The sequence below is a fragment of the Denticeps clupeoides genome, chromosome 1, assembly GCF_900700375.1.
Source record: "Denticeps clupeoides chromosome 1, fDenClu1.1, whole genome shotgun sequence".
NCBI classification, from domain to species: domain Eukaryota; kingdom Metazoa; phylum Chordata; class Actinopteri; order Clupeiformes; family Denticipitidae; genus Denticeps; species Denticeps clupeoides.
The window spans coordinates 1262787-1288025 of NC_041707.1; the positions used below are offsets into that span (position 1 = coordinate 1262787).

Consider the following 25239-nt stretch of genomic DNA (forward strand, 5'->3'; position numbering starts at 1 on the left):
AGTAAGTACGTCAGGGCAATCGATCAGTAACTGTAGTGGCAAATAATCTTTACACGGTGGACACGGTGCACACGTTATTTACGGCGGAGGCGAAACCATCATTTTAATGTCAAGAACAAATATATATATATATATATATATACAATATTGGTAGGGCAAGTGACAAAATGTTTTGGTTTTTTTTCCCGGGCGTGGCTGTCATGGCTGCCCACTGCTCACCAAGGGTGCTGCAGGGTTAAAAGCAGAGGACAAATTTCGTAGTGTGCACTGTGCTGCAGTGTTTCACAATGACAATCACTTCACTTCCATTGCAAAGAATGATGGATATTGGGACAATACGGGAGTATCTGACACATCTGACATTAGTAAAAAGATAACTATTTAGTTTCTTCTTCAAGCCCTTCTTGCTTTTCTGACTCCTGATTTCTAACCAGATGCCGGCACCATATACACATAATTATAAATATTTTATTATTTTACTGTGATAGCATTACCAAATTACGCTCAACCCTGTAATGGTGGTTGCGGCTGGAATAAAAGAAGCCGACCTCCATGTCTTCAACATCACTTGGAGGAGCTCAGCCACATGCTACGTCAGGAATGCGGTGACCCCCAAATCCAAACTTCTCAAATCAAACCCTTTTAATCAGCTGATTCGTGCGCGGGCATCGTATCCCTTTTTTTTGGTCGTTATTGTGATGCAGCACTTTCGAACGCCTGACCTGACATTTACCGCGGTGCTGAGAAGATCACAGTTCTTCTGTAGTCGAGCACTTAGGACGCGAGTCTTTGGCCCAAGGGACCCGGGTTCGATTTTCACCTCGGATGCGGGCTTTCTCACTTTATTATCGGTCGGTGCACATTAATGTACATTACATTCATTTTGCACATTTCTGCAAATTCTAATTTTAATTTTACGAAACAACAGTTAACGGTAGCGACAGTTGTCTCTGGTCAGCGACGCCCGCTGCTGTTTGACCAACCGAGAGACTTGTCAGCAGTCTCATGCACTTTCTCTTTCATAAACCCAACACACCGCACGTCCATGAGGCCCTCCTGATGTTCAGCGAGCCTGCTCGAACCCGTGACCACTTTTCAACAAACTCTCACGGCCGCAATTTCCATCATAAACGCCAAGAACTTGCATTACATTCACATTTAAGCCATTTGGCAGACGCCCTTATCCAGGATGAAGTGGTCAATTCTGGTTCACTAGGACCCCCAACTCTGAATACAATCTTTTTAGTCACTTTTTATTCACCTTGAGGGACGCCAGTGGAGAGTCTACGTCCAAGCCACTTGGTAAGATCACTCAGCAATGTAGGAAGCAAACCACCGACGTTTGTATTCAGCCTTTCTGCTTTCCAGGCCAAGTGTAGTTTGCTTCTCCAACTACCCCTTTCTTGGTTTACAGATCGTGTCCCATGTCAAAGTGGCCAGGACTAGGGGCCACCATAGTTGAGGACAGTGGCGCTAAGATGATATAACTCCTTGGTGAGACCTCAGCTTCTTCTGTTCACATTTGGTTGGATTCAGAATGGCGGTGTTAACAGGGCTCAATTTAGATTCTCTTTATTCATATTCTTCATTCAAAGTGAAGAAGTTCTCATTCAACGTGTTTTCTTTATCTTCATGACCATTTACGTTGGTAGATTCTCACTGAAGGCATCAAAACTATGAATGAACACATGTGGAGTTATGTACTTAACAAAAAGTGGAGACCTGACCTCCACAGTCACCGGACCTGAACCCAATCCAGATGGTTTGGGGTGAGCTGGACCAACAAGTGCTAAACACCTCTGGGAACTCCTTCAAGACTGTTGGAGAAGCATTTCAGGTGACGACCTCTTGAAGCTCATCGAGAGAATGGCAAGAGTGTTCAAAGCAGTAATCAGAGCAAAGAAACTAGAATATAAAACATGTTCTCACTTATTTCACCTTTTTTATTAAGTACAGAACTCCACATTCATAGTTCTGATGCCTTCAGTGAGAATCTACCAACGTAAATGGTCATGAATATAAAGAAAACACGTTGAATGAGAAGGTGTCCAGACTTTTGCCCTTTATTGTATAAAATCACTAGAAAAATCATAGATAACTTACAATAACGTACAATAATCATAGATGTATCGTAGTAACTTTTAAGGTCTGACAGGAATTCCTTTGGGGTATTAGAGACACCTCCACACGAAAGGTAGTTTTCCCCCAGCGCTGAACTGATAATAATGAATTTAAGATTTTACCTTTTTTCCAAAAACGCGAACTCTTCTTCGCCCCGTCGGGAGACGGCGGGCCGTGCAGTGTCCGCCGCCGAGCAGCAGGGGGCGCCGCGCCGCCCGTCGCCACCGCGGGCCGCGCCTCTTCTTCTCCTCCCCGCCGTCCGCCGTCAACACGGCCGGAGGACCGGGGCGACGCAGGCGGCTCCCGCCGCTACAGGACCCCGTGTGACGAGGCGACGCTGATCGAGGGATAAACAACGTCCACGTCCCACTCGTGTTTGGGGACAGTTTCAGCTAAACGTGGGTTATTCGGATCTGTTGTGCACTGGCGCTGGTTTTTATCTCAACTGGGAAAACAGAAGAGACAAAAAATATGAACTATCAGCTTTTTGGGGGGTTAAGAACGTACCTGGGATCGTGAGACTTGCGTGGTCTAAATTATATTTACTCACCAGACGGTGTTTATTTCTGCCACGGACACGTTTATATTAATTGTCGGGGTTTCCTGTTATCGACGCATTTAAACGTCCTTGCCGTTTCGTTTGCAGGGTTTGGCGCTTCCCTTTTTGTGTGTGACCACGTGATCCCATCATCTGAAGGGACGTCTTTGTCACAGCAGGACAGGGGACCGTGTGTGTGTGTGTGTGTGTGTGTGTGTGTGTGTGTGTGTGTGTGTGTGAGAGCGGTCGCCATGTCAGCTGGCTGTCCCCCCCAGTCCCCTGCAGTGCCGAAGACCACGATGAGCATGACGGGGACGTGCCCCCTGCTGGCCGCCACCTTCGCCTACTGGGACAACATCCTGGGGCCGCGCGTGCGCCACATCTGGGCCCCGCGCCGGCACGCGGCGGAGTCGCCGCTGTTGCTCAGCGACGGCGAGGTCACCTTCCTGGCGAACCACACGCTGAACGGCGAGATCCTGCGCAGCGCCGAGAGCGGCGCGGTGGACGTGAAGTTCTTCGTCCTGGCAGAGAAGGGCGTCATCATCGTGTCGCTCATCTTCGACGGCGAGCTGAAGGGCGACAAGAACACGTGTGCGCTGTCAATCATCCTGCCGCAGGAGGAGCTGAGCTTCTACCTCCCGCTGCACGCCGTGTGTGTGGAGCGTCTCAAGCACATCATCCGCAAGGGACGGATCTGCATGCAGAAGGTACATCTGCATTTTTCAACCTCCACTGACATTAACATTTCTTTGCTTTTATGTCGGTCTTGTTGGTCCACTAATTCTGTATCTGATGTCTCTTGGTGGAGAATTAAAGCCACTTTGATCCAGTCCCACAGTGAGATTTCCCAGGATGCGCCGTTTCACCGTCTGTAGCATTAAATGCTAATCAGGAGGAGAGAGGCGGGACGAGGAGGAGAGCGGCCAATAGAAGTTGAGGGGACGTCATTATTTTTTTTTCCATAAACAATAAAATGAACCCGCTGGTTCTTCAGAGTCTCGCGGGGGGACTGTCCCTGTAACTACTGATTGCAAGTCGCTCTGGATAAGGGCGTCTGGTAGATGCTGTAAATGTAAACATTTCTAGCCACTGCAGGACCATAGACAGGCTCGGGGAACTTGTTTTAATGTTCAATCATCTCACAGAGTCACTTTTTCATGTCAGGGGACCATTAGTAAATAATATAAATGTGGAAAAACGGACGTTAGCTGCACCCAACGTTTCTTAGAGGTATTTCTGTTTTTCCAAAGGGTTTTGACATTATCCCTGTCCTGACATCTGAGATCCTTGCAATCATGAACCTGCTGTCCTCAATGAAGACACACAGTGTACCAGAGGACGTGGACGTGAGTACACACACACACACATGGTCTCCATTTTAACACCAGTATACCCACATCAGCGTAAGATCTGGTGAACCTGCATATTAAACCCATGCTGGGCGTTTTTGTCCGTTCTGGTGCAGATTAAAGACACCGTCCTGAACGACGATGACATCGGTGACAGCTGCCATGAGGATTTTCTGCACAAGTGTGTTTATTAACTGGCCCGTTCGCGCCAAAATCTCCTTCATTCTTTTTATCTTTTTATTCTTTGTTTTTTTCAGGGCCATCAGTTCTCATTTGCAGACTTGCGGCTGCTCCATGGTGGTTGGCAGCAACCCTGACAAAGTAAACAAGGTACCAGAGGAAGCGCTTTGGGTGATTCCTTATACCAGTAATTCTGGACTGGAGGACCACGGGGATTCTGGAAATGTTACCTCTGCTGAAATTGGATACGCGCCATAGCACAGCACACAGAGACACAACGAAATGTGTCGTCTGCATTTAAAGGTCCCCTGACATGAAAACGTGACTGTGAGATGATTAAACATTAATACGAGTTCCCCGGCCTGCCTATAGTCCTGCAGTGGCTAGAAATGGCGGTCGGTGTAAAGAGTGTTTTGGTCGTTCAGAGAGCGGCAGCTCAGACGGTCTGATCTGGAATTTGTCCTCTTATGACGTCATAATTCTAGATTGGTTTATTGTCAGCACAACAGTATACACCGTACACCGTGTATTGAAATAATGTTTCACACAGACCCCCCATAGTACAATCATAAAAGAAAAATATATATGTAAATACACACTAAACTATACTAACTAACGTCTCCCAGACGGTAGGATGGAGAACCAGGCGTGTGAGGGGTGGTGAGCGTCCTTCATTATGTACCGAGCTCGACGGATGAGGTGTTTTTCGTAGAGCTGGGAGATGGTGGAAGTGGAACCCCGATGATGCGATCTGTCTTCACTGTCCACTGCAGGGCCTTCTGCTCGGTGACAGTGCAGTTCTCGTACCAGACAGTGATGTAGCAGCAGAGAACATCTCAGTGGTCCCCCGGTAGAACGATGGGAGGAGGGAGGTTGGCCTTCTTCAGCTTCCTGAGGACGTGCAGACGTTGCCGGGCTTTCTTGGTAGTGGAGGTGGTGTTGAGGCTCCAGGAGAGGTCATCTGTCATGTGCACACCCAGGAACTTCACGCTGCTGACTATCTCTACAGCAGAACCATCGATGTGCGGTGGGGTGGGGACAGTCGGTTTCTTCCTGAACTTGATAACCATCTCTTTGGTCTTGGTGACATCGAGAGTCAGGTTGTTTATCTGGCTCCAATCCACCATCTCCACTCTGTAGGCAGACTCATCGTTGTTAATGTTGTGTCATCTGTGAAGTTGATGATGTGGTTGGCACTGCAGAGTGAACAGCGGTGGGCTGAGGACCTTGAAGGTCTTGTTCCACAGACTGGGGCCTGTCTGTTAGGAAGTCCAAGATCCAGCTGCAGAGTGGAGAGCTTATTCCCATCAGGTCTAACTTCATTACAAGCTTCTGAGGGATGACAGTATTGAATGCTGAGCTGAAGTCGTGTGTGTGTGTGTAAGTGTTATCCTCCAGGTTGGTTTCACCTCACTCCTGAAGGTGGGTAGATGTGACCGCCCCGCCCTGCCAGCTCCTCCTGCCCCCATTAAGCGTGTCATTAAATGTGGCCAACCTGGTGGATGTGTGAATTGGGCCTGTTTTTTTGGGGGGAGATGGATGAAAGGGCAGCAAAATAGGTTGTGTCTGAGGCCTCCACCTCTGTTGGGTGGGGGGTATAATACCCATCCTAATGATGGGTGTGAGTGCTATGGGCCGGTAATCATTGAGGCAGGACACAGTTGACTTCTTTGGCACTGGGATGATCTCGGTGGCTTTGAGGCAGGTAGGTACCACGGCTGAACTCGGCGATGTGTTGAAGGTATCTGAAGATGTCTGCAAGCTGGTGCGCACAACTCTCGTAGCACCCGACCAGGAATGTCAAAAAATGCAACACGACGTCCTGTCTGCACCAAACGTTGTGGTTGGTGGATGGTGTTGATTGCGTCATTTCCGCGAATGCCCAACTTCTATTGGCCGCTCTCCTCCTTGTCCCGCCTCTCTCCTCCTCATTAGAATTTAAAGCTACAGACGGTGAAACGGCGCGTCCTGGAAAATCTCATTGTGGGACTGGATCAAAGTGGCTTTAATTGTGCACCAAAAGACTTCAGATAAAGAATTAGAGAACGATATTAAAAAGCAAAAAATAATCATGTCAGGACCTTTAACCCATCACCCTTAGTGCTGAAAATTCTGGAGAGGCGCCAAGGGTGCAGTGTGTGGGGACTGTACCTTGAACAAGGGCACATCAGTGACACCATGACCTTTGACTAGTCTGTTTACCCACGAGGCCACCACTGCCCTGTTACATTGTACAGGACCTAGACAGTTTGTAAGATATTATGTCATATTTCCCATACAGTAACACTTTACATTTACAGCATTTACCAGACGCCCTTATCCAGAGCGACTTACAATCAGTAGTAGTGCTGCACGATTTATCTAATCGCAATTGTAATCGCGATGTCAGTCTGTGCGATTACATGAACGCAAAAAGCTGCGATTTAAATGATTAGTACATGGATTGAATCGGCAACATATCACTCATTCTCTCAAAGTTTGCGAGCTGACTGAAGTCTCACTTCAGTCGAATATGACGTATTTGGTCACATGACTTTCGATTCGGTTCAATGGAGACCTCAGATTCGTGACTCGCATAGACATATGGTTAGACGCCGCATGACGCGCTGCATTGTACGTCAACGTCGCCGCCATATTGCGAGAGGTTCTGCTGTGGAGTGAAGTATATACATGTCTATGGAGAGAAGTGCATAAAAATGCCTCACTCTTGTGCTGCTTGGGGCTGTACAAACCGCTGTACACTCCAAACCAGATCCCGGGGGATTACTTTTCATAGGTAAGGCAGGACAATTGTTTTGAATATATTTGGCCGTTATAAAATCCCGTTTTATTAGTCTTAACCTTAGCTAATCTAGGCTAAGCTAGCGAAGCTATGCATTCCTGTGTTCAAGTCAGCCTCCAAACAACGTTTTGGCTAAACGTAGGCATTAACTATTTAGACTGTTTCCTAAAGAAATTCACCTCAGTTTACAAACCTTAACCTTAGCTAAGCTAGCAAAGCTATGCATCCCTGTGTTCAAGTCAGCCTCCAAAAAAGAACTATAATACGGGATTTTATAATGGCCAAATATAATTAAAACAGTTGTTTAGCCTTACCAGGGTTTGTCGTTCGACAGTTTTTTGTGATTATTTAATTTTGTAGAATATTGCATTTTGAAAGCACTGGGCATTTCAAGTTGTTATAAGTAGTTTGTATGTTTCACTTTGAAATTAAACATTTCACTATTAGTAATTTCTATGCGACTTTTCATTGATATACAAGCATTTATCATATCGCAATCGCATATCGCAATATTGATCTCAATAATTGCAATATGTCTTTTTCCCCAAATCGTGCAGCCCTAATCAGTAGTTACAGGGACAGTCCCCCCTGGAGACACTCAGGGTTAAGTGTCTTGCTCAGGGACACGATGGTAGTAAGTGGGGTTCGAACCTGGGACTTTGTGCCCCTCTGGTTCAGAGGCGGGTGTCTTTCAAACATGAGTGAGTGCAAAATTTCTCCCTGTAAAATTGATTTAAAAATATTGCCTCGCTCTGTCTATATGATCTCCTGTAGACTCATATTTTCACCGGATCAGTTGTGACGGACTATATTCTGTCAAGTTCTGGTGATGCTAATGGCGGTAAAAAATGACGATTCCTGCAGATCGTTCTGACGCTCTGCCTCTTCCTGACCCCCGACGAGAGGAAATGTTCTCGCCTCTGCCACGCTGACGGCTCCTTCAAATACGACACTGGCCTGTTTGTGCAAGGCCTGCTCAAGGTGTGTGTGAATGTGCATGAACATGCCCACATTTCTAACACTGTTGTCCCTGTTGGCGTTGACGGCCGTTGAATTTGTGCCCGTCCAGGACTCCACGGGCAGCTTCGTGCTCCCGTACCGGCAGGTCCTGTACTCGCCGTTCCCGACCACGCACATCGACGTGGACATCAACACGGTGAAGCAGATGCCCCCGTGTCATGAGCACATGTACCACCAGCGCTGCTACGAGCGGGCGGAACTCGGCACCCTCTGGAAAGCCTCCAGCGAGGAGCACGTGACCCCTGACAGCCTGATGCAGGCAAACGACTCTTTCACCCCTGACCTGTATGCCCCCTGACCCGAATTATACACACGCACATTTCCCACACTGGCAACCGTACTGCATGAAACCCATGTTGTTATGCGCCATGCATTAGTGGGTTTTGGAGGTGAAGTCACTGGCATTGTGAAAAACTGCAGCACAGCACATGGTGACACGGTGAAAACGATGGCTTCATAGCTCAGTGGCCAGAGCACTGGTCTTGTAATCCAGGGGTCGTGAGGTCAGATGTTGTAGTCACTTCAGTTTTTGGGCGGTGGGCCCGTAACCAGAAGGTTGCCGGTTCGAATCCCGATCCGCCAAGGTGCCACTGAGCAAAGCACACATCCCCACACACTGCTCCCCGGGCGCCTGTCATGGCTGCCCACTGCTCACCAAGGGTGATGGGTCAAATGCAGAGGACACATTTCACCGTGTGCTGTGCTGCTGTGTATCACCATGACAATCACTTTAAAAATGTCCCCTCTGCATTTAACCATCTTTACACCACATTTTCATGTCAGGCGACCTTTGACCTCTGCATCTGTCCTTTGTTCGTAAAAAGCCAGACGAAGCTCAGGCCAGTTAATTAAACCCCCTGTGAAGTGCCTAATGAATTCTCACTGATGCTTCTAAGCGAAGAGAGGACATTTACAGCATTTATACAGAGCGACTTACAATCAGTAGTTACAGGGACAGTCCCCCCCTGGAGACACTCAGGGTTAAGTGTCTTGCTCAGGGACACGATGGTAGTAAGCGGGATTTGAACCCGGGTAAGTGTGTTACCCACTAGGCTGCTACCAGATTAGTGAATTGTGCCACAGTATGCAAATGTTCACCTCTCTTGCACACGCGTGTGTTTTAACAGGAATATATTCCAGGATGTGATGCACAAGGACACTCTGGTCAAGTCTTTCATAGATGAGGTGGGTGGCGTCTCCTCTCTGTGTGGCAGATGTTGGCGGTGCCACCGTCATGGTTGTGTCTGTGCTGCAGGTCTTCCTGCTGAAGCCCGGTCTCTCGCTGCGGAGCGTCTACCTGTCCCACTTCCTGCTGCTGCTCCACAGAAAGTCCGTCACCCTGCTGCGCTACATCGAAGACGAGACGTGAGTCACGCGGTCGCCCCACGCTCCTCCGTCAGATCATGCCTTAGAAACTCGCCAGCTCACCAGTCTTAAAATGCTCTTCCAGGCAGAAAGGCAAGAAGCCGTTCCGCTCGCTCAAGAACCTGAAGACAGACTTGGACTTGACCGTGGAGGGCGACCTCAACATTGTGATGGCGATGGCGGAGAAGCTGCGGGCGGGGCTTCACTCCTTTGTGTTTGGGAGGCCGTTTTACACCAGTGTGCAGGAACGTGACCTCCTCATGAACTTCTGATGCCACCACTGCGGCCTGGTTGCCCTTCAGAGGGATGTTTGCACGTCTTGGTGACATAAACCCGCCGCCAAACGCCGTTGGCAGCTTGCAAATGCCCTCGTTTCTGCGTTTGACCTGTTGCGACGTGTTGTGCAGTGTTACAATGATACAATGATCTTGCTTTAGTGTGTGCCGTATGTGCCATCGATGCCCAGCGTGCAATTAATCACAGATCTTTCTTTCTGACGTGTAGCAAGTGGTGAAATTGAGCTTCGTGCAGTGTCCTGCTTTGCTGGAGCTCTGCTTTGTTTGTGTGAGTTTGCACTGTACATTAGAAGGGAAGTCGTGCATGTGAGAAAACTGATTAAATGGAATTCATTGAAGTGTTGTTCTAGTGCCATACTGTCAATAAATGAATGTCTTTGCCATTTATGTATTTGTGTGTTTTTAATGAATAATAATTTAATTACACGTTCGGCTTGTTTACTTGGTTCTGCGTTCTTTTTACGCTCGTTCTCTATTCGTCAAACCACGGTGTCAAACATGCTGACTTCCTATTGGCCGGCTGGAACGTCACTCGAGATTTATTTTCTGGACTCCGTGCGGCCATTGGTTGACTCTCGCCCCGCCCTTCGGGAATGGAACCGGAAGCAGCGCAGCGGCCAGCACGTAGGAAGGTAAACACGGACGGCGGCGCCGGAGAAATGGCCTCCTCCCCGCGCCGTGCGGAGCGCTCCGAATGACCATGGGCGCGGCGTAACTCCCCCCACGGGCGACGACAGGTTGGTTCTCCGTTCGTGTCGCTCGGCGCCGCTGCCGGGACCCGGGTCGGCGTGGTGTGGTCCGGCCCGGGTTGCGGGAGTAATCGCTGCAGCTGCGTAATTAATTTGTAGGCATCATTAATACAGTCCTCCTCCTCCCTAAATGCACCTGCAAGTGAAGCGTTTTGGGCCGCAGTGTCGGTAAATATAAAGATGTGAACCCACAGAAACTGGTCACTTTATGGCCCTGAAAGCGTTTTCCGTGTCAAAGGTCGCCTGCTGGCGACTGGAGTTGTGAGTCTGATTTGTTACAGCAGCTCTTGGTCGAGATCTGACATTTTCTGGTTAAGTCACGAAACCACAGGTTGTCCCGTGGGTCACGTTTGTCGTTTTTGTGGACACGCCACCCACCTCAGTCGTGCCGCTTGTTATCGGGATTCGTAACTTATCAGCAGGCCCTGTTCTGTGTAAATCCCGGTCGTGTACCTGACCTCGGCAGCCACAAGCGAACCGTGGAAACGGAACAGAACAGAAAACTTCAGGAATTAATGGCTTTTTATATTTAATTGCATCCTCATTAAAGGTCCCCTGACGTAATTTTTTCTTTTATGTGGGTCTCGTTGGTCCACTAATACTGTATCTGAAGTCTCTTGGTGCAGAATTATAGCCACTTTGATCCAGTCCCACAATGGGATTTCCCAGGATGCACCGTTTCTGTGTCTGTAGCTTTAAATGCTAATGAGGAGGAGAGAGGCGGGACGAGGAGGAGAGTGGCCTATAGGAGTTAAGGGGGCGTTCACGGAAATGGCGTCATCATCAGCTGTTTCTCCAGAACAAATAAAATTAACCCGCTGGTTCTTCAGAGTCTCGCGTGACGGAACTAAAAAATACATTTGTGCTCATTTTTACATCCAAACACAGAGCAACTGCAACGCTTCACACGTTTGGAATGACGGTCGGTGGAGATCATGTTTTAGGGGCGGGGCGGTAAATTCTCTGACCGGAAAAAACATGAGAAACGGGAGGTAACCTTTCCCCTCATGATGTCATAAGGGGACAAATTCCAGATCCGACCGTCTGAGCTGCCGCTCTCTGAACGGTGAAGCAGAACGACCAAAACACTCTTTATACCTGTCGCCATTTCTAGCCACTGCAGGACCATAGACAGGCTCGGGGAACTTGTATTGATGTTAAATAATCTTAATTTTCATGACATTTTCATATACTTCAAGTACTGTCAGGCTATGTAGTTGATTTTATAAATGTTTTTTCTTCTGCTGATATGATGAGATCTGTGTGAAGATGCTTCAGGAATTAGAATGAACCTTGCCGTCCTCGGGACGAAAGTGAAACCCATGTGATGTTATTGCCACATGAAGGGGAATGTGATCAGTTTTGCTCTTCACTTGTTCCGGTAAACACGTAGATGGAGGGGGAAAAAAAACACGCACAACATTCCAAATAGACAGAGTGTTGGATGGAACTCCTCTTTCAGGAAGAGCAAGTGCATGTTGGCTATAAGCACTTCATTTGATCTAGACGTGCATGCTTCTACAGATCATATGCATGTGGACTAGTTATTTCTAGTTATTTTCCTCAAACCATCAAATCATTCTTGCCACGGCGCGATGTCTCGCATATACAAATAGCATTTTAAAGACCGAAAATGTCCAAAGTCCAAGTGGAACTGCTGTGGTGACAGGCTCCCATGGGGCGATGTGATTGTATTGGACTGGGATCAGGGCAGATTTAGTGTGAGTGCCGCATTTGGAGGATTTGTGGCATTTTGGTACAGGCGGCATGAAGCAGGTCACGTGACTATAATTTAGTTTTAATAATTAATGACGGTTTTTGTGTGTGTGTGTTTTGTTCCAACAGTTTGGAGAAAACATGGACAACAACAAAACCTTTCCCAACCTGAATGACCTGGACCACATCCTGTCCCCACGAGACTCCAACTCTGTCTGGCTCCTGGTTGGTAAGTGTTGGAAGTCGCCAGCGTGTGTGTCTGTGTGTGTGTACGTACGTACGTGTGCAACGTTGAGCCTCCGCCTGGTGCGTGTTTGTATAGCGACCATTCTGTCCTGCGGATGGATCATCTACCTGACGTACTACAACTCCCGCAACGTCGGCCTCATCCTCACGCTCATCATCAACCGGCTCTACAAGAATGGCTACATCCACATTGGTGAGTGTGTGGCCAGCGATTCTCCCGACTCGTTCTGTTCCCGGTACTAGTGTGTGTGTGTGTGTGTGTGTGTGTGTGTGTGTGTGTGTGTCTGCAGGCTCTTTCTCGTTCTCTGTGCTCTCGGGGAAGGTCATGTTCCGCGATGTCTACTACATCAATGAGGACATGTCAATCAGGTAACTCGAGTTGACAAGACATGACATCACGTTTTACACACTACGCTCATGCCGGCTGTGCTGTGCTCTGTTTTTTTTGTTCTTTTTTTTTAATATAAGAATTGTGTTCCTTGTACAGAATCCAAGATGGCTTGCTCATATTCCGCTGGTGGAAAATGTACAACCCTAAACAGAAGCAACACGGTGAGACGCAGACATTTTCAGAGTCGACCTGTTCAGTACAGTTGAGGATTAGAAAATAAATAACTAGGGATGGGAATTAAAAAAAAATTAGTACTAAAATGCAGATTAGCTGCTTGACCAACGTTGCTGTAATGAGTATATTCTTGACCTGCTGACCATCTTCAAATCATGGTGGATAGAGAAAAGCGTCAAAGTACTGTCAAAATGTAGTTTTCGATACCGGTATCAAAAAAATCCTGACAATACCTTAACGTTACACAGTACAGGGTTTCTGCAGATTAAATAGGATTCTCAAAGGCCTTTGAAAATCTGCAGATTAAATAGGATTTTCATTAAGGCCTTAAATATCATTAAAATTAATTCTAAATTCTAAAATTAATAGCTTAATTCTAGAGTTAAAGGTCACCCTAGTCAATTTATTTTGTGGTAAACTGTGAAAATTACCTTAAAAAAGGTCTTCAAAAGTCTTACATTTGGCTTTCTTCAACCTGCAGAAATGTAGAATTTAAAGTTATTAGATTTTGTTCCAGTTAGTTTAAAGCATTACAAACTTTCTTTTAATGGCTGTTCCCCTTCCATCAGATTTATTCATAATGTTGTTTAATAGACTTTGATGTCCTGACATGAAAAAGTGACTTTGTGAGATGAATTAACATTAATACGGTTCCCCAGGCCAGTCTATGGTCCTCCAGTGGCTAGAAATGGCGGAGAGCAGCAGCTCAGGCGGTCAGATCTGGAATTTGTCCCCTTATGATGTCATGAGGGGACAGGTTCCTCCCGTTTTGCATGCTTTTTCCACCCAGAGAATTTCCCGCCTCTCCCCTAAAACGTTGCATTTAAAGCTACAGACGGTGAAACGGCACGTCCTGTCAGTGGACCTTTTATATGCTTGTAAAGGCTAAATAGTTTTGTATGTATCTTTTTATTTTGTACCTGTTTTAGACCCGAAGGCGGAGACTCGCTTGTACGTGACTGTGAATGGATTTGAGTTCCATGTGTACAACCGGACGGACCTGTACGCACGCCTGCAGGAGACCTTCGGCCTGGACCCCACAATCATCCCCCCTCACCGTGCTGAGGAGAAGGGTAGCGAGGAGTGGGGGAACACCCTGGACAGGTGAGGCAGACCGGCTGCTCGATACCTACCAGTTCAATCAGCTGTTGATTGGCTGGAAATAGAAGTCCTCTGGTTTGTTTTGTCTTGTCCAGTGTCAACATCAAGACGGAGACTCAGGACCCATCATCCTCATGGAGGTCCCTTATCCCCGTCATCAAAGTCAATATCAGTACTGTGAGTGTCAAAACACACACACACACACACAGTCTTTTAGCTCTATCTAGTGGTGGTTCCTTATCACACTGAGGCCCAAACGGGAACATTTCTATCCGATCTAGCATTGCGTCCAGGCGTAGACGCTGTGTCCGGGACCCAGAATGGTTATTTTCTAAAACTGGTCCCATGGTGAATTTCTCTTTTCTGCGTATCCATGGAAACCGAAACTGACTACTATGTGGACAGGGCCTGAAAATTTCTCATCTACTTTGAATATATGCAAGTTTATCGATTCATCAATGCAGAGAAATGAGTCTGAAGAGCACTGGTATCTTCTTTTCCTTGATCTCTGTGTGTCGTTCTTTTCTCTCGCTTTTGCCTTCTGTCTGTGCGTCCAGGGCCGTGTGGCGTTCGGTAACCACCACCTTCCTAACACGCTGTGTATGAACTTCGACGACGCTTTCCTCACCTACACCACCAAGCCCCCCAGCAGCCACCTGGACCAGTTCATGTACATTGTGAAGGGCTCCCTGGAGAACGTCCGCGTCATGCTGGTGCCCAGTCCACGATACCTGGGCCTGCAGAACGACGAGTAAGACCCTCAGATGTCGCCGCCTGGGTGGCTTGTCCTGTAACAGTGGAGCCTTGGATCTGTCACATGGCCACACTTCCACTTCCTGTCACTCATTTGTAATTAAAAATGTGCCATTTTAGTTTGGGCTCAGGCTTGGTCTCAGCTGGATGCTGTGAAGATCACATTTTTTAAAAAACCTTTGATTGGTTGTCTGGGGTTAATTGAATGCTAATTGGGTTAGTGTTGGAAATAATTGCGTTTAATTGAAATGTAATTCATGTGTAATGGGACTAAATGAGATTTATATAAGTGAGACCGTGGTGACGCGCAATTGGCTCATGGCGTAGTAATGACGACCATGCCTCTCCTCTGCAGGCCCCCCCGGCTCATGGGTGAGGGGTTTGTGGTCATGCAGTCGAACGACGTGGACATTTACTACTACCAGGATGAACCAGGTGTGTCTGAGAGGGAGAGCAACAATGCGAAATAGTGGCAGTAAAATGTTTGTCGTCAACCAAATGTGTGTGTGTCTGTGTGTGTGTGTGTGTGTGTGTGTGTGTGTAGGGCTGGTTCCAGAGGACCAGGACTCTGATGCTTGTTCTGAAGGGACTAAGCTACAGGATTTGCCGCCCTGCTGGGGTCTGGACATTGTCTGTGGGAAGGGGACAGATTTCAACTACGGACCTTGGGCTGATAGGCAGAGGTGCCACACATCAAATTCAAACAAATTTCCATAATAAACCTTTTAAATGCCAACGGGAGGCTGTGATGCATAGAAATGGATGTGTTCATCATTTAGAAGATGCGCATATGTAAATGTAATTGTAGTTATCGTGTGTGTATATGTGTGTGTAATTGTAGGGATCATGTGTGTGTATGTGTTCCCTGCAGAGACTCTCTGTGGAAGTTCTTCCTCCCAGCAGATTATCAGCCTATGAAAGTGAGCGAGGTGGCCACGCCCGGGAAGCCCCGACAAATTCAGGCGTTCGAGCTCCGCATGAACATCATCGCTGATGCAACCATCGACCTGCTGTTCACCAAGAACAGGGTACACGCGATCACGTTTAACACCAGTACAGCACAACACTCATCACCATTCTGCACAATCTGCTCTTTTTATTCCGTTTTTATCTTTCAACGGTATTAGGCATTTAACTTTTGTAGAACTTTGAGATTTGTCTAAATGTAAATAGCGTTATTAGTAAAAAGCTTTTACAACTTCACCATGAAAACTGTAAAATGTTGCACAAATTCTAGCAAATTTGCCAGGTCTTTCTAATGACAATTATAACTTGTCTGTGTTGTTAAGGTTACTGTGTCACATAATTTACAGTGATGACTGGGTGAGACCTACAGAGAAAGCAACTTACAGTACAGTATAAATGAACAATATGTTCCTTTGTTATATTTCATTTCAGACACTAGAATTACATTTTCTTTGAAGAAATTTTAACCAGGTCCTGTAAACATCTTTTAAGGCACAATATTACAGTTGCATGATAATTTATATGGTCCACAAAAGCAGCATTTACTGAGATGTCAGCACTCTTATTATTATTATTATTATTATTATTTGTTTCCTAGGAAACAAACGCCATCCATGTGAATGTTGGTGCCGGCTCTTATCTGGAGGTGAACATCCCCATGACTGTAGGAGAGAATGGTATTACGTTCCTGTTCAATGTCTTACTGGTTGTTCCTATTTCAAGCTAAAGATGATCACACGGCCCTGCTGTGTGTGAATAATAACCGTTGACGTTCTCTTTCTCCTCTGACAGGCTACTCCCCCACCATTAAAGGCCAGTTGCTGCATGTGGACACGACCAGCAGCATGCAGTACAGAACCCTGCTGGAAGCCGAGATGCTCGCCGTGAGTGGGAATATGTAAGCTTGTATGAGCATGAGTTTCTGCTGGTGTCCGAGTACATGGCTGCTGTTCCCCACAGTTCCATGTGATTGCCGGCTACCCGCGCATCTGGAACATGCCCCAGTCGTGGCAGTGTGAAATTGAGGTTTATAAAGCCACCTACCACTTCATTTATGCACAGAAGAACTTCTTCACAGGTGTGTACTCACTTAGCTTAAGTAGTCCAGCATTCTTGTATCCTTATTATGATTGGTCAAGTACTAATGTACTATTATTTGTACTATTTGTAATTATATGTTCTTGGTTTTGGTTTAACAGCTCCTTTTAGTGGTCTTTAAATGACCCCACTGAGCTTTTCGCGTGTGTATGTTTGTGTTGTGCAGATCTTATCCAGGACTGGGCAAGTGACAGTGAGCCTGACATCTATTCCTTTGTTCCGTACGCCTGGAAGTTCAAGATCCTCTTCCACCAGTTTGAGATGATCTGGGCAGCCAACCAGCACAACTGGATCGATTGTTCCACGAAACAGCAGGAGAACGGTGAGAAGAACACATTGCTTGCGTTGCCTGTTGGAACGCTTGCCCTGGCCTTGGTGTTTTGTGTTTCACAAAAAATGAGATCCCTATGAAGCAGATTCATGACTAACAAGCTACACTCATTTTTACTCATTAATAGTGTGTTAAGCAACATGAAAGGCATCTTAAAATGAGCAAGCAATTTGCGGTTATTCCTCACAAAAAAGGTTTTTATTCATTTTTTTTTTTTTCCAAAAAGGTTTTTATTCAAACTTTTATCCAAACACTTTCATTAGATCAAAGCTTAAAACCTGTGGCTTATTGGCTCTAGAACTAAGCCCATTTAATCAAACTTTCTGTGAAACATTTATGATGTATATCATAAATGTCATGTGATATAATAAAACTATGAAATACAACTTCATAAACATAGGTTAACGTAAAAAAAAAATCAACCTTTGAATTTCAAACACCGTTTCAATACCAAAAGAAAATTAATGTTTCTGAATATTTTGCCTCTACAATTTCAGTGCATAGTTTCCAATGTTTAAAACACAACAAAATTTTAAATAATATTTTTCAGCCTTCTGAAAAACTTGTGAAATTCAGGCTCATTATGCTCCACTGTACTGATTAACTGTTATTGTTTTTTGAAGTTAGTTATCACAACCTCCTCGAGGAGTTAAATAAAAGCCCGCCCACACTGACATCTGATTGGCTCTTTGTCTAGGGAATCGGAAACACGCAGTGATCCGCACATACACGCTCTTTCTCTTTTCTGTCATGTGAGCGCATGATGCAAACGCTAATGTCTTGAATGCATGCTCTTGTTTGCTTGGTCTAGTTTTCGGGATATTTATACAATTTGCAGACATCAACATGTGGAACGGCCCAGGATCTTCTGGGAAACTTTGCATATCTGGCAGCCATGCGTCTTCGTTTAAAAGTAACGTAAAGACCCACACAAACGATGCTGAATATCTGCCGCTTTATAGATCGGTTAGCAATCATAAAAATACGATACCTTGTAGAAGCTCCGAGTCCGCTTGGAGAAGTGCCGTTCACGTGAGGATGCGTTCGTTTCAGGTGCACTGATGTCTTAATTTTCCGCCATTGCCATAGAGAATAAAATAGATCACGCCGCCGTAAAACTTCAGTTCAAACAGTCTGTGGAAAACAATGATATCGGTGCTGCGCAGTACTCTACAAAGCGGGAGTGGTACTATTATAGATGGTGACTTTGGTGACTAATTAAACGAAGCCTTGAGGCAAAGAATTTACCTAAAATTGGGTGAGGGGAGGTAGTAGCCTAGTGGGTAACGCACTCGCCTGTGAACCAGAAGGCCCAGGTTTAAACCCCACTTACAACCAACGTGTCCCTGAGCAGGACACTTAACCCTGAGTGTCTCCAGGGGGGGACTGTCCGCGTGGCCAACTACTGATTTGTAAGGCGCTCTGGATAAGGGCGTCTGGTAAATGCTGTAAATGTAAATGTAAAATATTTTTTGTGTTCGAATCATTTGAGTTACTTAACTGCTTATTTCGGCCCTACTTCCTCAGTCCTAACCATATTTTACTTTGCACAAGAAGCATTGCAGAGACCTCTAACCTGTTTAGAATCATGGTCTGTATTCATATAAACCTGAATGGTAATGGCTCATTAGTTAAATGTGTCATATAGAGGTTTAACAAGCAGAACCCGTAGAGGATTCTGTTTGGTGTAACGTGACTCTATGATCGGTTCTGAATAAATATAGTATAAATGTTTGTACCAATTTATACAACAGATATGTCTATTCCTGAAATGCTATGTTTATTCAAACCAATTTGGAATTTACTGTGAAATTGTGTTAATGGCTGATGCACATAAATATGCATACATAAAAAATGATTGCTTCACACAAATTTCATTTTCTTTTCCTCATAAGAATGAGTGGTAATTGATTCATTGGCAATGCTTCATTAAATGTGTTAAATATTGACTGGTTTTGTAGTGCATGACTGCTTGACCGTCAGCCTATGGGGAAATTAGAATGCATCCCAAACCCTTTATTTCCCTTTTTCCAACCTTTTTTCCTCTCGTGTGCAGTGTATCTTGCTGCGTGCGGAGAGACGCTTAACATCGATTTCACGTTACCATTTAATGAGTTTGTGCCGGCCACATGCAACACTCGCTTCTGCCTGAGGGTGAGTACGCCCACATTAACGCACTGGCACACATACTGACTAAACACGGGGTTCCTACGCTCGGGGGAAAAAAGATAATTTTTTTTTCTTGAAAAGTTTTGGAATACGAAATAATCATATACAGTTCTGGAAAATTAATTGAAATTTGATTGACACATGAATGTGTAATGATGTACATAGTAAGACTGCACAATAAAGGTTTTTTTTTTTTTTTCTACATTTACAACTACAACATCTAATACTAGCGCAGGTCTAGAATCTTTGCTTCCATATTCCAGAGCTTTCTTAGCCGCGTAAAGTAAATTACAGCTGATGATCTACGCCGGAATGTGATTGGTCCATTTTACTCGGGCTCAGGCTGTGCGAACTTGGAGGAAGAAATGCTGTCGTTCAAGTTCAGCTTAGTTTTAACCGTTTTGTGGTAAATGTAATTTTTTTTTTTTGTGGTTCCTTCTTCATGCACATGGACACTCACGTTACGCCTGCGTTCTGTAGGCAGAGGACACAGACATGCGTCTCTCTCTGCCAGACTGCCACCCAAGCCGCTATCCCCTTCTGACCCTCGCCAACGACTACCAAGGCGCCCGGCCACCCCCCGACAGCTCCATGCCCGCTGAGGGCCACGCGGCTCCGCCCAAAACCAGCAAAGCCCGCTGGAGGAATATCACCCATGCTGAGTGAGCGCCTTTCAAATGATATTTAATATGAGAAATTAAAGGTTCGAAACTTCATCTGAGTCTTAGTGTCTGGCTTTTGACTGAAACAATTGTTTAAAATGATTGCACGTTGATTTTAAATGCAACCTGTCTTTATTAAACTTCAGCAGTTAAAAATATTGCATTTTAACAACTTTTTAAATGTGAATTAAACTGAAAATGAAGTAAATATTAGCAATGCATAACATGAACATAAAGAAATAGAAATATTTGTAATTGAAATTAAGATTGGAATAATTTTGTGCTGGACTGGACAGGGCGGGATGGGTGGACTGTTGGAGTGTGCCAAACTTCCTTCTCATCATTGACTACACCTGGCACCCCATCTACCCCCAGAAAGCTGACCAGCAGCTCAAGCAGTCTCGTGAGTGACCTTTGACCTGTCACCCGACCCCTGCTGTTTCCTCAGTTTATATTTGGGATGTGTTAGTCGTACACAGACCATGTGTGTGTTTTGTGTGTGTGTGTGGTAGTAGTGGGTACCACATCCACCTACAAATCAGAAGAGCACAAAGTCCCAGGTTCAAACCCCACTTACTACCGTTGAGTGTCTCCAGGGGGGACTGTCCCTGTCACTACTGGTAAATGTGTGTTCTTGTGTAGTTTCTGAGATGGAGGAGTCCATGCTGTCTGCATTGCGGCCACCAGAACAAACGGCTCCTGTCCCACCAGCACCACGCACAGCATCCGACCCCAGTGAGCTGCCACCTGACAGGCTACATGTGGAGATGGAGCTGAGCCCAGAGTCGCACATTTTCCTGTATGGACCTCTTCTCCGTGCGCTGGTGTCTATAAAGGTAAACGTGTGTGTGTGTGTGTGAGAAACCTCTGCTTGTAGCTGTCTGTCCATCTCAGGTCCACTTGACTGTCTGTGTATGTGTTCTGCGTACGTTCAGGAGAACTATTTTGGCGAAGATGACATGTACACGGATTTCGAGGAGTGTGTGTCCAGTCCGGTGCTGTGCTCCTGCTCGTCTTCGTCTGGTTGGACTGGGGCAGTCGAGGAGAAGGAGCCCCCCCACCCTCTATCACTGCGACCGTGGGACATCACAGTTCTTATCAACCTTCACAGGGTGCACGGCAGGCTGCCCACGGTACTCACACTCTACAGACCCACTCACGCACACAGTTCATCACGAACAGGAAAATGGCACGAACTGATGTGTGTCTGTGTTAATGGGCGTCCAACAGCACTGCAGCAGCGATGGTCCAGAGGGTCCCACAGGCTTCCTGGAGCGCCTGTGCTTCGAGATGAAGAAGAGCTACAAGGAGACTCTTCTCCAGCTGGTTCTGTCCCCCATGCACGTCTTCGTTAGTGACAACTACCAGGTGTGTGTGATTGAAGTGTGTCTGTCTGTGTGTGTGTATGTATGTTCATGTGTGTCTGTGTGTCCACAGCGTCCCTCTGTTGATGCGGTGCTGCGTGACGGACACCTGAGCCTTGCCGGGCTGCAGATGCGGGCGCATGCCATGTTCTCGGCGCAGGGTCTGCCGGCGGGCAGCGACACACTGGAATACGCCTGGCTCATCGACGTGCAGGCAGGAGCCTTGACGGGCAGAGTTACCGTTCCACAGGTCAGAGATGCCTTCATCCAGAGCACCGTACAGTAGCAGTAGTGACACGGACAGTCCCCCTGGAGACACTCAGGGTTAAGTGTCTTGCTCAGGGACACGATGGTAGTAAGTGGGGTTTGAACCTGGGACTAATACTCCATACTGTTTTTATACTACAGGAAAATACAAAACAAGCACAACTAAATTTTTTTTTTTTTTTAAAGATTATTTTCAATAGTCAAAACTGCATATATATACACACACACACACACTTTGGGATTCGAACCGGCAACCTCCCGGTTAGGGGACTGTCTCTTTACCTGTTAGGCCCCCACTGTCCCAAATTAATAAATACATTTTAAAAATGTAAAACTAGATGATGAACAAATAAATAAATTATTTATTTTAATGTTTTTGAGCCAAACTAAAAAAATAAAGTGAAAAATATTAGAAGCGAAGACACAGCCATTCTTGTTGTTGACTAACTTCAACGGTATTGTTTGACCGTGGCAGTTAAAGCTTTACTCCGCTCTCAATAATTCTGTGTGGTGTAGCGGGACGTGCTGCCTGCTGCAATGCATGTTGAAAATTTCCGTGAACCGACTGATGCAAAACTGGAATTTAATTATCGATACCAGTGCTAATTGATATTTTAAATTTTTTTTGATAACAGTTTGAGATTTTGTTTAATGGCCATTTTCGTTACAGTGTGCGACGCTGCTGGAGTGGGGCGAGGCGTTTGTGTTCCACGTGGTGTCGCGCGAGTTCCAACTAGAGCAGCCGAAGCACTCGGTCATCTGCCAGCACGGGGTCGACCGCAGAGTGTGTGATGCCAAGGTGGGACACACAACACACACACACACACACACACACACACGTTCACTTGAAGCTAAATCATTTGGGTCTTTGGATAAACACCTATGTCTAATTTTAACATGCTTATTGTTGGTCCCTATAGTCAGATGGTTTTATTACATTTATCTGCTGTATACAGAGTAGCCTTGTGTGTGTTTGTGTGTGTGTGTGTGTTGTAAAGCTGGCAGCCTTGCCTGGCCCGTGTCGTACATCCGAAGAACTGAAGTACACCATGACCCGCCTCTCCATGGATTCAGTGCAGCTGTTTATCGTGGAACATGGCTGTGCTGCCAACATAAAGGTACAAATACTTTTTTTTTTTTTTTTATTCATTTGTAGGTTTGAGATTGTTTTTAGTAATTTTCTTCCATGTTCACCTAAAGAATGAATTTTAGAACGTGCAATGCTCCGTGTGTTCGTCATCTCTTTCAGACGGGAGCTTTGCGATTGGCCACCTGCAACCTGCACACGGCTGCGGTGGGGGAGGGGATTAGCGCGGTTTTGCAGGATGTTGTGATTGGTCAATTCATCGAGCAGCAGGAGGTTCCGCGGGTGGGCCTGCCCCCACCTTTTCTTCGCCGCTCCCATTGGCTAGAGGCGGGTTCTGTGACATTTAACCTAATCACCGCTGACGTAGCATTGGCTGCTGACCACCCGGCTAAATATGAGGTCCAGAGACAATTTCTGGAGCTGCACGACACCCAAACAAAGAGGTAGGAGTTAGTTCTGTGTGATTCTTGACTCACCTGGATCCATTAAATAACTATTGAGTCACGAATCTGAGGTCTCCATTGAAACCGAATCCTTTGAGTCGTTACTACTCCATGTCTAAATGGTAAACTTTGTGACATAAATACATCTTAGAATCATTAAAATTACTACCATAATTACTACCATAAAAGCTGCATAACTTACAATTCCTTTGAATCTGAATCACTCATAGGTGGGTTAGCAATCAGAATTGCTCAGAGATCTAAGTTAAAATACGCATGTACATACCTGCGTGTGTATCCTGCGTTCTTTGCATCAGTTTTTGTGCACATACTGAAAAATTTACGGAACGTGTACAGGTACGGATCCAATACCGGTGTAATTTTTTATAGGGGCAGTGTTGCGAGACCTGTACTCAACAGATGACTATTTTAAGATACCGGTATTCATATATCAGCACAAACGTTAACAACGCAATTGCGTACGGATACGGATACGCATACGTAGCTCACAGCAAATATATTTCTGGCTTTAGCGCTACTAACCCGAGTCAGTGCATCCAGTGTTTCCTCTGGCCGGAATCGCTCAGAGGTCTGGGATCGTGCTACCAACCAGTGCATACGGCGGTTCATTTCCTCTACAGCCGAATCGGAATCGCTTAAACGAGAATTTGAAAGTGTTTGGTTCTCATCGCAAGGCACTTCTTCCCCTTGTCAGTTTGGCAGTACCGTCTCAAGTGACTCAACTGAATCACACACCCGGATCAGTTTACTGAGTGACTCGAGTGTTACGAGTATCTGTGCGCACACGTAAATATTTACCCATGTTGTGTTGTCTGCACTTGTTAGGTTGTGGTTCCTTTGGTCGGATGAGAAAGTTCGGCGTAGCCGGAGCCGCTGCGGTTGTCTGGGCGGCTGCCGCTTTTTTGGCGGTTCTTCTGGTGGGCTGGACTTCTTCCGTCTCGAGGAAATCACGCCGTCCTCCAGCTCCGCCTTCTCCTGTGCCGGTGGCGAGAGCGACATGCCCTATGGCCAATCCCTGCTTCAGCCTGGGGAGTGGATTGTCACCAAAGAGACACCGAAGCTTGCTGATGGTTTGTGTCTCTTCGCACAGTCAGAGATTATTCACATCCGTAATTTATTAGTATTTTTTTTTTTAAAGGAGTTATTTTTGTTTGTATAGGCGGAGGCGTGGCTATGCGCAGGGAGGCGTGTTCTCCTGTCCCAGCAGCCAATGGAGAAAGGCAGAGCCAGCAGCACCTGAGTCTGCAGGTGCCCCAACGTTCACACAGCTCCGCCTCCTCCTCAGAAGAAAACTCTTCCTCCAGTGCGGCCCTTCCTCTGTTGGGCGGGGAAAGAGAAAGCCCCTCCCCCAGCACCGAGTATGTCTGAATCTGTGCTTTTATTAGTATTTTTCAAAAAATAAGAATTCTGTACTTTAATTCAGATGGTATCCTAGCGGTTACGGAAGCGGCGCTGTAATCAGAAGGAATCCGCCAAGGTGCCACTGAGCAAAGTACTGTCCCCACACACTGCTCCCCGGGCGCCTGTCATGGCCGCCCACTGCTTCACTTCACGATGTGGGGACGGAACTTCAGCCACTGAGGTGCCACTGAGCAAAGTACTGTCCCCACACACTGCTCCCCGGGCGCCTGTCATGGCCGCCCACTGCTTCACTTCACGATGTGGGGACGGAACTTCAGCCACTGAGGTGCCACTGAGCAAAGTACTGTCCCCACACACTGCTCCCCGGGCGCCTGTCATGGCCGCCCACTGCTTCACTTCACGATGTGGGGACGGTACTTCGGCCACTGAGGTGCCGCTGACCATTGGCGGACCGGCAACATTCTTCCTTACCTGCTAGGCCACCACTGCCCTTTATGTAGAGAGGAACTTTATCAGCAACAATTTCAGTGGAATGAAATCTCACTAAAGCTTTCGCTGTCAGTCTTAATCATTGGACTGATCTTTGTAAAGCTGAAAAATGCCACCTACTACCATCATGTCCCTGAGCAGGACACTAAACCCTGACTGTCTCCAGGGGGGGACTGTCCCTGTGACTACTGTTTGTAAG

The 25239-nt window shown here is 46.4% G+C and overlaps 2 protein-coding genes across 5 annotated transcripts in view; both read left to right on the forward strand.

The window, feature by feature from the left end:
- The first annotated feature begins 2359 nt into the window (after window positions 1-2359).
- On the forward strand, window positions 2360-10034 carry LOC114789671 (guanine nucleotide exchange C9orf72-like). The gene is made up of 10 exons (XM_028978909.1): window positions 2360-2519; window positions 2768-3366; window positions 3910-4005; window positions 4125-4189; window positions 4266-4338; window positions 7835-7951; window positions 8040-8275; window positions 9118-9175; window positions 9246-9355; window positions 9441-10034. Exons 2-10 carry the CDS (start codon window positions 2911-2913, stop codon window positions 9625-9627), a joined length of 1398 nt encoding a protein of 465 aa, XP_028834742.1. The 5' UTR covers window positions 2360-2519; window positions 2768-2910; the 3' UTR covers window positions 9628-10034.
- Window positions 10035-10252: 218 nt separating this feature from the next.
- Window positions 10253-25239, forward strand: part of kiaa1109 (KIAA1109 ortholog) — a 48795-nt gene continuing 33808 nt past the window's right edge. For all 4 annotated transcript variants that reach the window (XM_028953703.1, XM_028953705.1, XM_028953749.1 and 1 more), the window contains exons 1-27: window positions 10253-10388; window positions 12246-12345; window positions 12439-12555; window positions 12653-12731; window positions 12850-12914; window positions 13857-14031; window positions 14124-14205; window positions 14586-14779; window positions 15137-15216; window positions 15326-15464; window positions 15653-15809; window positions 16346-16424; window positions 16540-16631; window positions 16708-16825; window positions 17012-17167; window positions 19233-19330; window positions 19826-20007; window positions 20304-20410; window positions 20650-20843; window positions 20943-21140; window positions 21238-21375; window positions 21445-21621; window positions 22309-22437; window positions 22637-22756; window positions 22888-23168; window positions 24015-24259; window positions 24349-24547. In XM_028953703.1, the coding sequence (XP_028809536.1) occupies window positions 12258-12345; window positions 12439-12555; window positions 12653-12731; window positions 12850-12914; window positions 13857-14031; window positions 14124-14205; window positions 14586-14779; window positions 15137-15216; window positions 15326-15464; window positions 15653-15809; window positions 16346-16424; window positions 16540-16631; window positions 16708-16825; window positions 17012-17167; window positions 19233-19330; window positions 19826-20007; window positions 20304-20410; window positions 20650-20843; window positions 20943-21140; window positions 21238-21375; window positions 21445-21621; window positions 22309-22437; window positions 22637-22756; window positions 22888-23168; window positions 24015-24259; window positions 24349-24547 (3689 nt within the window). In that variant the 5' untranslated portion in view covers window positions 10253-10388; window positions 12246-12257. The remainder of the gene's footprint in view (window positions 10389-12245; window positions 12346-12438; window positions 12556-12652; window positions 12732-12849; window positions 12915-13856; window positions 14032-14123; window positions 14206-14585; window positions 14780-15136; window positions 15217-15325; window positions 15465-15652; window positions 15810-16345; window positions 16425-16539; window positions 16632-16707; window positions 16826-17011; window positions 17168-19232; window positions 19331-19825; window positions 20008-20303; window positions 20411-20649; window positions 20844-20942; window positions 21141-21237; window positions 21376-21444; window positions 21622-22308; window positions 22438-22636; window positions 22757-22887; window positions 23169-24014; window positions 24260-24348; window positions 24548-25239) is intronic.

Excerpts from the sequence above, each read along its gene's own strand:
- LOC114789671 (XM_028978909.1), top strand. The coding sequence starts at position 2,911 with ATGTCAGCTGGCTGTCCCCCCCAGTCCCCTGCAGTGCCGAAGACCACG. Across the intron at positions 9,176-9,245 it reads TCAAGTCTTTCATAGATGAG|GTCTTCCTGCTGAAGCCCGG; the intron begins GTGGGTGGCGTC and ends TCTGTGCTGCAG. Across the intron at positions 9,356-9,440 it reads CGCTACATCGAAGACGAGAC|GCAGAAAGGCAAGAAGCCGT; the intron begins GTGAGTCACGCG and ends ATGCTCTTCCAG.